The sequence below is a fragment of the Ailuropoda melanoleuca genome, chromosome 4 (genome assembly GCF_002007445.2).
Source record: "Ailuropoda melanoleuca isolate Jingjing chromosome 4, ASM200744v2, whole genome shotgun sequence".
In the NCBI taxonomy this organism is placed as follows: domain Eukaryota; kingdom Metazoa; phylum Chordata; class Mammalia; order Carnivora; family Ursidae; genus Ailuropoda; species Ailuropoda melanoleuca.
The window spans coordinates 11588394-11600642 of NC_048221.1; the positions used below are offsets into that span (position 1 = coordinate 11588394).

The following is a 12249-nucleotide window of genomic DNA, read 5'->3' on the forward strand; positions in this document are numbered from 1 at the left end:
AAAAAAAAAAAAAGAAAGAAACAGCAGTCTTTCAATTTTAACACTAACACTAAGGCAAGAAATTATACAGACAACCAATCAGATTTACGAGTTTCTCTTTAAAGTTCAATTTCTATGGGGCGCCTGGGTGGCACAGCGGTTTAAGCATCTGCCTTCGGCTCAGGGCGTGGTCCCGGCATTATGGGATCGAGCCCCACATCAGGCTCTTCCTCTATGAGCCTGCTTCTTCCTCTCCCACTACCCCTGCTTGTGTTCCCTCTCGCTCGCTGTCTCTATCTCTGTCAAATAAATAAATAAAATCTTTAAAAAAAAAATAAAGTTCAGTTTCTCAGATTATGACAACAATTTCTAAAGCTCTTGGAATTTCTTTTTTTTATTATGTTCAGTTAGCCACAATATGGTACATCATTAGTTTTTATGTCATGTTCAATGATACATTAGTTGTATATAACACCAAGTGCTCATCACAACACATGCCCTCCTTAATACCCATCATACCATTACCCCATCCTCCTCCACCCCTCCTCTCTGAAATCCTTAGTTGGTTTCCCAGGGTCCATAGTCTCTCATTGTTCGTCTCCCTCTCTGATTTCTCCTGCATTTCAAAAATGGGAATAGTAATAGATGTGGGTCATCTCTAAATGTGCAGAAATAACAATTGATTTTGAGACTTAGAAGAGTGAATGCACAGGAAACTCTTCCCACAACATTTGGCAAAGAGCAAGCACTCACATGTGGTAGCCATTCTTACATTTATAATTATAAAATATCTTCTCCCAGCAGTCAAATTTTGGGCCACAGCTTTGAGTAAGAATTTACACCAATGGAAGGCCCTCTCCCTGGATCCTCAGATATATGCTTCTCAAACCCTAGGATGGGAGTCAGACAGACCTCCACGTGACTCCTTCATTCAGGTGTTGTATGACCTGCACAACATTTCTCATCTGCATATTTGGAGTACTCATATCCTGATCTCCCTTCATGCCATCTTGGCATAGCATTGTGCCTACAACACAACCCCAGATAGACTCAAGGAAACACAGGTATGAGAACTTGCTGTTTTGCAGAAGGTAATGTGGGGGAAATGGGGAAAGAACTTCAATAAGATGTCAGATAACCCACTTTTAACATTCTCTATGTTTTTTTTAATGTTTTTTATTATATTATGTTAGTTACCTAAGCTCTGAACCCTCTTCCCTTTGTCTGTCTCTGCCTCTCTGTCTCTTTCTCTTTCTTCACTTCACTTTTGGACATACTTCACTAAACTCAGATCAACACAGAAATCTCCTGAGGGTCTCTCCCCTCCAAAGACATTGAGGAGTCAGTCAACCATCTCCTTGGAGACAAATAGTTTATGTTCTTTTGTACATATATTATAATTAAAAGATAATACTTAGACACTTTTGTACACAGTGCCTCTTAAGAAAAGCCTCGATGCTGGTGGCATTTATTATTATGCTCATTTCTGTTTTTCCTGATGGTGGAGGAGGAAAGGTCCTCCCTTACTTGTCTATTCAAGAAAAACCATTGGCATCAGTGACCAGACACATCCATGTGATGTATCCCACCAGCCCATAGGGAGATAACACACTCTTAGACAGAGGTAATGGGATGGAATTCATCACACAGGGTCAAAGTAAGACATAGAGTCTATGCCAGAGGCAGCAAACAAATTGGGGAAAAACAAGTACCTAGCCTGCTCCAATACCTATGGGTGCATCCAACAATACCTATTCAGTATTTTCATATACTGAGTTCCTACAACAGTCCTATGGAGAGAGTTGTTATTATTGTCAGCCATGTTATCATATTGCCTCACCACCAAATGGGTCATCAGGAGCTTAGGGGACTGAATTTTCTCTGGAAGCTTTTCTTTATGGCGTTCTTGAGCTCCTTATTCCGGAGGCTGAAAATGATCGGGCTGAGAAAGGGAGTGAAGACTGTATAGGTGGTGGCCATCAGAGTGCTACTGTCCATAGAATGGGGCAAAATGGGCTTGAGGTAGATAATGGAGGCAAAACCATAGTGCACAATGACCACAGTGAGGTGGGACACACATGTGGAGAAGGTCTTGTGTCTGCCCTCAGCTGAGGGGATCTTCAATATGGCAGCCACAATGAAGACATAGGAGAGGACGATGAGGAATGAACATCCCATCAGAACTGTGACACATACCAGGATCACACCCAAGGTGACAGAGGTTGTCTCCTTCCCACAGGCCAAATTTAAGAGGGAAAGGGCATGGCAGCCAAAATGGTGTATCACGTTAGACCCACAGAAGGTGAGGTGAAAAACTATCAGGGTCACCATCATCCCCATGACTGAGCCCCCAGCCCAGGACCAGGACACTAGATGGGCACAGGAGCGGGTGCTCATAAGCACATTGTACGTCAGGGGGTGGGTGATGGCCACGTAGCGGTCATAGCCCATGACCGTGAGCAGGAAGGAGTGGGTGAAGCCAAATGTGAAGGAGAAGAACATCTGGCTGGCACAGGCCACAAAGGTGATGGTGCGATGGGTGGAGAGCAGGTCAGTCAGCAGGCGTGGTGTGATGGCCAAGGTGTAAAGGATCTCAGAGATGGACAGGGCACACAGGAAAAGGTACATGGGCGTGTGCAGGCTGCACTCACTCCTGACAGTGGCCATGATGAGCAGGTTCCCCAGCAGTGTGAATAGGTACATGAGCAGGAACAGCAGGAAGAAGATGGGCAGGAGTTGTGGGGGGAAGTTGGAGAAGCCCACGATGATGAATTCAGACACCATGCTATAGTTCTGACCAACCACAGATGCTGCATCTGATGATACCAGAAAGGGAATGAAGGTATATGGTTTATTCCATGACGGAGAAGCAGAATTCAGCATCAGAATACCTATCATGTGATTAGTCATATGAATAAACTAAAAAGGAAATGTCATATAATTATATCATTCTAGGGGGTAGTCCTGGATTGCTAAATTTTGATTCCTATTTATGGTTTTTAAAATTGATTTTTAATTGATATGTAACATTGCACTATTTTTTATATACAGGATAATGCACATATCTTAGAGATCTTTAAAAAGCTTCTCGGGGCGCCTGGGTGGCACAGCGGTTAAGCGTCTGCCTTCAGCTCAGGGCGTGATCCCGGCGTTATGGGATCGAGCCCCACATCAGGCTCCTCCGCTGTGAGCCTGCTTCTTCCTCTCCCACTCCCCCTGCTTGTGTTCCCTCTCTCGCTGGCTGTCTCTATCTCTGTCGAATAAATAAATAAAATCTTTAAAAATAAATAAATAAATAAAAAGCTTCTCAACAGGAAATTGACAAAGAGTTCCTTAGCTAATTAAGAATAGATACTGCAAAACTAGCAAATATTACATGAAGTGGAAAACTAGGGGTGCATTGTTTTAGAATCCGGAACAAGCCAAGGGTACTCACTGTCTGTGCTGCTCATTAGCAGGGAACTGAAAGCCTGGAGCGGAGCTTGAGGAAAGATACAGGAAGAAGGAATATCAGTATCAGAAGGGAAGAGATGTGATCATCTACCTAAAAGGTAAAAGAATGAAGGTGGAATATATTTGAGACAAGCCAGAACACAAGTTACAGAGGACTAGATCAACTTCCCAAACTCACAGTATTTCCCATGGAATTACATCCATAATCATCACGTTAAAGAAAGAATTTAAGGAAAACATAAAATAACATTACCAATAGTGACACAAACCAATATATGACAGTGCTCATACATTTTGGCCTCAGGATTTCTTTACACTAGAAACCTATTGAGTCTCCTAGAGGGCCTTATTTTGAGGGAGTGATAACTCCCCATTCTTACCATATTAGTAATTAAAACTGTGATTCTTTGAAAATATTTATTTATTAACCCATGGAAAAGAACAATAATCAACCTTTGATTCAACCTAAAGGAACAATCAACTCATGTTAATATAAGGAACACTTTAGGAAAGTAACTGCATTTTTAAAAACTCATGTGGTGAGACGTGTGCCTTTGTTTCACATTTTTGCAAATTTGGTCAATGCTGGCTGGATGGAAGACAAGATGATGCTTGCATCTGCTTCTTCATTCTCCCTGGGGCAATATATGGTTTCAGTTGAAATATAAGACAAAAAAACATCCTCACTTTCATTGGAAAAGTGAGGACCTGATGGCCCCCAAAAAGGGTCTCCAGGACCCCGGGGATTCTCATATCACACTTTGAAATCCTCTGGTTTAGAATATCTAGGAATTAACCAAGCACTTCTTGCAATATCTCCAAGGACAGAGATTTTAACCACGGATAGATGTGTAGAAGATGATCTGGGTACACGGAAAATACGGAAACCAATGTGCTCTCTTGGATGGATTGAGCTAATGTACCAATTATGTCAGTTCTTCCTCAAATTATATTCAGTGCAACTGCATTTACTATTTAAGAAGTTAAATTTAAGAACTATCTTAAACTTCTTTCTGAAAAATAAAATCAGTGAAAAGCTGTACTGGTCTTATAAAAATGTAGTACACAAGAAATATAGAGATATCCCTCTGTAGATTCAGACTCACTATAGACTCGGAATCATTTAAAAAGTGTGACAATGGAACAGACGTACATGATATTTGTGATACATGGAATCGCACAGGTTGGCTATCTCAGAAAATACCCTTGCCTGACCCTAAACCCAATAGGTGATAAAGGTTGGAGCACAAGCCAAATGGAACGAATGGATTGTTTACTGGTTTGTGGTGGGAAAAATGGTCATTTTATGAATTGGTGCAAATCTGAATTCCTGTGTAAGACCACACCCAAGGTAGATATATTTCACACATAAAATGAAATATAAAGCTAATAGGAGAAGGTTTGGGATCTCGGAGTGAAGAAGGACTTCTTAACCAAGGCTCAAAATCACAAATATTAAGGTGATGTGGAGAAAGGGGAACTCTTTTATACTGTAGGTGGGAAGGCGAACTGGGGTTGCCCCTCTGGAATACAGTATGGAGATTCCTCAAAAAGTTAAAAATGGAACTACCCTATATCCAGCAATTGCACTACTACATATTTACCCAAAGAACACAGAAATACTGATTCAAGGGGATACATGCACCCGATGTTTATAGCAGCATTCCCTGCAATAGCCAAATTATGGCAACAGCTCAAGTGTTGGGTAAAGAAGATGTGGATTATATACACAATGGAATATTACTCAGCCATCAAAAAGAATGAAATCTTGCCATTTGTGACAACATGGTTGGAGCTAGGGAGTGTTATGTTAAGTGAAATATGCCAGTTAGAGAAAGACCAATACCATATGATTTCACTCATGTATGGGATTTAAGAAACGAACAAAAGAGCAAAGGGAAAAAAGAGAGAGAGAGAGTGAGAGGCAAACCAAGGAAGAGACTCTTAACTATAGAGAAAAAACTGTTGATTACCAGAGGGTAGAGGGGTAAGGGGTGGGAGAAATAGGTGATGGGGATTGAGGATTTCACGTGTTGTGATGAGCACCAGGTGTTGTATGGAAGTGTTGAATCAGTATATTGAACACCTGAGACTAATATTATACTATATGTTAACTAGTGGGACTGAAACAACAACTTAAAAATATGCAAAATATGTATATGTGTGTTTTATGTATAAATGAGTATTTGAATTTCATAAGCGTATCTTCTGTAAGTGCTGATGCCATTCTCTGGAGATAAATGTTAACTGCTCAGGAAAGGAAACAGACATGAAAGTTTCCCCAAGGATTTTGTTCAACAAAGGATATCAAGGATCCATGAATAGGCAGGTGGAATTTGGGAAAAGAGCCTTTGCATTGCTGAAAATTGACCAGGAAATACTATCTAGAAGAAATAAGGAACCAGCGACAATCAGAAGGAGAAGGCTCAATGCAGAAATGAGACAAGGATGTGAGCAGAGAATTCACAGGAGGAGTTACACGGGAACAAAAAGGATGGTTTTAAGACAGGAAAGGAGAGAGGAAAATCACCAGGGACTTTCACTGTATATTTATTCATTTACCCAGACTAGAAAGAGCCCAGTGCTAATTGAAGTTTGGGCAGAAAGTAATCCTCATGATCTGCTGGTGAGAACTTCACCTGCTCTGTGCACCAGGATACATGCTCCTGAGCACCTATATTGATGGCTCACACCTGTTTGAAGGGAGCACGTCAGAGGATGTTTAGGTACCAGTGCTTGAAGTGAGGAAATGGACACGCCTTCTTGGTAACCATAATTGGGAAGAGGTCAGGTTACATGGGTTGGAAGCAACTACTGGGTCCCCAGGTAGGAGTTCAATGCACACACAGCAGTGTAAAGGAACCTGTTAAATGATCTTGAGTGAATGAAGCAAAAGCAGATGAACACTCTAGCATAATTCCATTTGGACACACTAAAATTAGAGCACCTGAAATTATTCTGGACCATGCAGTAAGGGTGTATACATGTCACTATACATTTGTCAAAACCCACAGAATGAGTAACACGGTCAACCCTAATGTAACCTATGAGTTGAGTTAGTAATAACGGAATTGTATTGGTCACTAACTGGAACAAATGGACCACAAGAGTACCAGATTGAATAACCTTTAGCAACAACCCTGACCTCAACCCACCAGATGCCAGTAGCGTCCCCTCCCTCCCTATGAGCTGGGACAACAAAAAAGAGCCTCCAGGTATCCACAAATATTTTGGGTTCGGGGGCAGAATCAGCCCCAAACAAGAATACAAACTTAGAAGGTGCACAGGGCAGTAGTTTGGGTTAAACCACAAGACACAAAGTGGGCAACCTGAGAAGATCCCCAGAAGCTGCCCAAGGCTAAGAGCTTGTCTTATGACCCTTCTCCCAGGCTTGTCCCCATCCCCAGTCTAGATCTTGCTCCCCACAACTGTCTGAGTATTGCCACCTACCCCGTCCCACCTGGTCCCCCTCAGTCTGGGCTGCCTCTCCCAGGAAGCAGGAAGCAAGGGAGGGCAGAAAAACTCTCCTACCTGGTGTTGTCAGTGGCACACAGGGGCAGGCGCGGGGCCAGACCTCAGGGTTCCTGGAACTGATGCTGTGTACTTTATCCCTGCTGCAGTTTCCCAGCAGGCTGCTCCCCAGGGCCTCCCTGGGACACCAACATGCAAGGCTGCCCTCAGGGTCTGAAGAGGCCAAGAGGATCATCAGAGGGCCTCCGGGACCTGCTGCCTCTACTCCTTCCTCCAACACTCCAACACAACCAAGGCTCCCTGCTGTCTCTTCCTACAAAAATGGTCCAGCCCCTGATGGTAACTAGCAGCTCTCAGTCTTGGGGCCACAGGACTGGATTAGATGCCCTCAAATCCTTGTTGTCAGGGGAGGGTAGAGGGAAGGTAGGAGCTGGAGCAACCCAAAGTGGGAATCCAGGGCTCTGCCCTGGGGTCAAGGTAGCTGGGAATCTTCCCAGAATAAGGGTAATTTAGAGCTGGGTCTTGCAGGATGGTTTCTCTTGGTTGATGGAAGTGTTCAGTGTCTTCTGGCCAAACTGGATAGCCCCATTTCTCCTCTTGGTCGATTTACCCTATCTCTATTGTCATGGTATCCAAGGCAGTGAATCCATTTAGTGTGTGCATCCTTGGGCTCTAATAACACATTTGGTCTTTGTCCAGTTCCTGAGACACAGCCTCTAGGCCCCTGTTTCAGGAGTGTTATGATGGCTGGTGATGAGTGGTGGCTGGGGACTCCTGGATAGTTTTAGGAAGGGGGCTGCTCTCCAGAACAACCAAGGGGTGATTAGAGACTTGGAACGTCCATGGAGGGGAGAGGAGCTACAGATTCATACTCAATAAGGATGAAGGATTTAATCAATCATGTCTGTGTAATCAAACCTCCATAAGAACTCCCTAAACAATGGTATCCAGAAACCTTCCCAGCTGGTGAACACATGGCGGTTCTAAGAGGGTGCCATGTCCAGAGAGGGCATGGAAGTTCCTCCCTCCTTCCTCCATACCTTGCAGGATGCATCTCTTTTGTTTGGCTGTACCTGAGTTGTTGTTTCATAATAAACTGGGAAGAGTAGGTGTTGAATTTTCCTGATTTCTGTGTCATTCTAGCAAAATGTCCAGATGGAAATGGGGGAATGTGGAAACCCCCATCTTTGTAGCCATGTCAGACAGAACTGCAGGTACCCTGGGCAGTGAATACTTGTGACTGGCATCCCCAGGTAGTTAGTGTCAGAATTGAACAGAATTATAGGACACCAAGGTAGTGTCTGTGTAGTTGTGGAGTTGGTCGTTGGTGTGGAAAGAACTCACACATTTGGTGTCTTGAGTGTTAGAAGTAGAAACAGTTCACTTCCTGTCTCCCTCAGTCCAATCAGCAACACTGTCCATTATCTGTCTGAAATCAACCCCAGTTTGCCACTACACCCCATCCAGGATGCCCTCATACCCCTCTCCCCATCTCTTTCTGCAACTGTCCACACTGCCTGCTCTCAGCAGGCTGCTTCCATCACACCAGCCAGAGGGGGTCTTTACAAACAGGAATCTGACCATTCTGCTTGTGCTTGAAATGTACCTGTGGTACCACCACTTTGGAAAAGTGTTTGGCAATATCTATTCAAGCTGAACATAGGTATCCCCTATGAGTCGGTATTTACACACATAACTATAGACACAACAAAACACATAAGTATTAATCCACTAAAAGACATGTACTAGATGTCGTAAGAACATAGGAAGTCTCGACTGGAAACATCCATGAATATATTCACATAATGGAATACAGCTCTTTCCTCTATGTATTTATTTTTTTATTATTTTTTTGGCATTATGTAAGGGATTTATTTTTTATTTTTTTATAATAATTTTTTATTATGTTATGTTAATCACCATATAGTACATCCCTAGTTTTTGATGTAAAGTTCCATGATTCATTACTTGCATATAACACCCAGTGCACCAGGCAATATGTGCCCTCCTTAATACCCATCACTGGCCTATCCCAACCCCCCACCCCCCTCCCCTCTAAAGCCCTCAGTTTATTTCCCAGAGTCCATAGTCTCTCATGGTTCATCCCCCCTTCTGTTTACCCCCTCCTTCCTTCTTCCCTTTCTTCTCCTACCAGTCTTCCTACTTCTTATATTCCATAAATGAGTGAAACCATATGATAATTGTCTTTAAAAAAACATTTATGGATTGTTTGTTCCAGCTCTTTGAAAAATGTCATTGGTAGTTTGATTGGGAAACAATCCTAAAATCTTTGTGAAACCAGAAAAAAACCCCATATCACCATGGAAATGTTGAAAAAGAAAAACAAAGCTAGGGCATCACGTTGCCTGATTTCAAGCTATACTAAAAAGCTGTGATCACCAATACAGCATCGTACTGGCACAAAAACAGACACATAACCAATGGAACAGAATAGAGACTCCACAAATGACCCTTGACTTTATGGTCAACTAATCTTTGACAAAGCTGGAAAAAACACCCAGTAGAAAAAAGACAGTCTCTTCAATAAATTGTGCTGGGAAAATTGGACAGCTATATGCAAAAGAATGAAACCTGATCACTCTCTCATACCATACACAAAGATAAACTCCAAATGGGTGAAAGACTTCAATGTGAGACAGGAATCCATCATAATCCTAGAGGAGAACACAGGCTGTAACCTCTTTGACATCAGCCACAGAAACTTCTTTCATGACATGTCTCCAAAGGCAAGGGAAATAAAAGAAAAAAATGAACTTGTGGGACTTCATCAAGATAAAAAACTTCTGCACAGCAAAGGAAACAGTCATCAAAACAAAGAGGCAACCCACGGAATGGGAGAAAATATTTGCAAATGACACTACAGATAAAAGTTCAGTATCCAAGATGTAGAGAGAACTTCTCAAACTCAATACACGAGAAAGAAATAATCAAATAAAAAAATTGGCAGAAGGTATGAACAGACACTTTTCCAGTGAAGGCATTCAAATGGCTAACAGACACATGAAAAAATGCTCAACATCATTAGCCATCAGGGAAATTCAAATCAAAACCACATTGAGATATCACCTTCCACCAGTCAGAATGGCAAAAATTGACCAGGCAAGAAACAACAAATGTTGGAGAGGATGTGGAGAAAGGGGAACCCTCTTACACTGTTGGTGGGAATGCAAGTTGGTACAGCCACTTTGGAAAACAGTGTGGAGGTGCCTTAAAAAGTTAAAAATAGAGCTACCTTATGACCCAGGAACTGCACTCCTGGGTATTTACCCCAAAGATACAGACGTAGTGAAGAGAAGGGCCATATGCACCCCAATGTTCATAGCAGCATTGTCCACAATAGCTAAAGTGTGAAAGGAGCCGAGATGCCCTTCAACAGACGAATGGATAAAGAAGATGAGGTCTATATATACAATGGACTATTAGCCATCAGAAAGAACAATTACCCGATATTTGCAGCAACATGGACGGGACTGGAGGAGACTATGCTAAGTGAAATAAGTCAAACAGAGAAAGACAATTATCATGTGGTTCACTTATTTATGGAACATAAGGAATAGCAGTGAGATAGGTAGGAGAAAGAAGGGAAAAATGAAGCGGGAGTAAACAGAAGGGGGAATGAACCATGAGAGACTATGGACTCTGGGAAACAAACTGAGGGTTCCAGAGGGGAAGGGGGTGGGGGATTGGGTTAGGCCGGTGATGGGTATTAAAGAGGGCATGTATTGCATGCAGCACTGGGTGTTATACACAAACAATGAATCATGGAACACTACATTAAAAACTAATGATGTAGTGTCTGGTGACTAACATAATGTAATAAAAAATTTAAAAAAAATTCATGGGTCCCCATTGCCCTTAGAACAAACTCCTCAGGTGGACACCATGGTCTTGCATGCTTTTGCCCTTTCCCCTGTCTGCCTTCAATTCCAGAATCACACTAGTGACATCTAACTCTCCCTGGTGCACTGAACATACCATTGTCCCAAATGCACCATGCCTCTGTCACCCTGGGCCTTTGTGCTTGCTGGACCCTCTGTCTGGAAACCCCTCTTCCACCTCCCTGCCTCACCTGAATCATACCTACTCACCCTTCAGGTCTCCCTATAGACACCACCAATTTCAAAGTCTCTGAATCCAGGCTGGGTCTGAGACCCACGCTTAGCTTCTGCAGACCCCTAGTCTGTTCCCAACACTCCTCTGACTACTCTGTGCTGTCATCTTTGATTATACGACAGCTTCTCTTGGTGGACCATGAAAAGGACAGAGCATGGCCCTAGGCCTTGATCATTGCTGGATTCAAGCACCTAGAATATTTCCATATAAAATAAGACTTGAATAATATTTCTTGACTCTATGAATGAATAATTGAGGGCAAAGGGCTGTTAGGGCATATAGCACTCGTTTCTGTTCATGATCATGGCCAATGACTGCACTGCTATGTGTCCATCTGCCACTCCCTGAGGTACAATGTGCTCATGAGTTCCCATGACTGTGCCGTCTCCTGTCCAGGTGTTGGGGTGGTCTCTGTCATGGGGATGATGGTGACCCTGATAGTTTTTCACCTCACCTTCTGTGGGCCTAATATGATCCACTATTTTGTCTACCATGTTCTTTCCCTCCTAAAGTTGTCCTGTGGGAACGGGACATCCTCTGTCACCTTGGGTGTGATCCCGGTGTGTGTCACAGCTCTGATGGGCTGTTTCTTCCGCATCATCCTCTCCTCTGTTTCTGTTGTGGCTGCCATATTGAGGATCCCCTCTGATGAGGACAGTCACAAGACCTTCTCCACATGTGTGTCCCATCTCACTGTGGTCATTGTGCACTATGGTTTTGTCTCCATTATCTACCTCAAACCCATTCTATGTCAGTGACACTCTGTTGACCACCAGTATACAGTCTTCACCCTCTTTCTCAGCCTGATCATTTTCAGTCTCAGGAATAAGGAGCTCAAGAATGCCATAATGGAATGCTTCTAGAGAAAATTCAGTCCCCTAAGCTCCTGATGGTCAGTTTGGTGGTAAGGAAATAATGCAGGAGGGCTAGGAATAATAACATCTGTCTCTATAACACTGTTGTAGGGTTTCATGTGTATGGAAATACACACATCCATAGGTGATAGAGGCATGCTTGGTATTTGTTTTCCTCCAATTTTTTTGCCCCCCTTGCATGGGATCTAGTGATCACAATCTCCTGCTCTTGACCCTGTGTGATGAAGTCCATTCCATTACCTCATCAGAGAATGTGTTACCTACCTCAGGGCCAAAGGGCAGCATCATGTGAGTGTGTCTGGGCACTGATGCACAGGGTTCTTCTTGAATGGACAAG

The 12249-nt window shown here is 43.0% G+C and overlaps 1 protein-coding gene and 1 pseudogene across 1 annotated transcript; one reads left to right on the top strand and one right to left on the bottom strand.

Annotated features, from left to right (window-relative positions):
* Window positions 1–1833: 1833 nt before the first annotated feature.
* LOC100464792 (olfactory receptor 10H3) lies at window positions 1834–2877 on the bottom strand. The gene has a single exon (XM_002930608.4). The coding sequence runs from the start codon at window positions 2875–2877 to the stop codon at window positions 1834–1836; it is 1044 nt and encodes a 347-aa protein (XP_002930654.2).
* A 4347-nt stretch (window positions 2878–7224) lies between these two features.
* On the top strand, window positions 7225–11927 carry LOC105234746 (annotated as a pseudogene).
* Window positions 11928–12249: the final 322 nt, after the last annotated feature.

Coding starts and splice junctions, on each gene's coding strand:
- LOC100464792 (XM_002930608.4), bottom strand. CDS start 2,877: ATGATAGGTATTCTGATGCTGAATTCTGCTTCTCCGTCATGGAATAAA.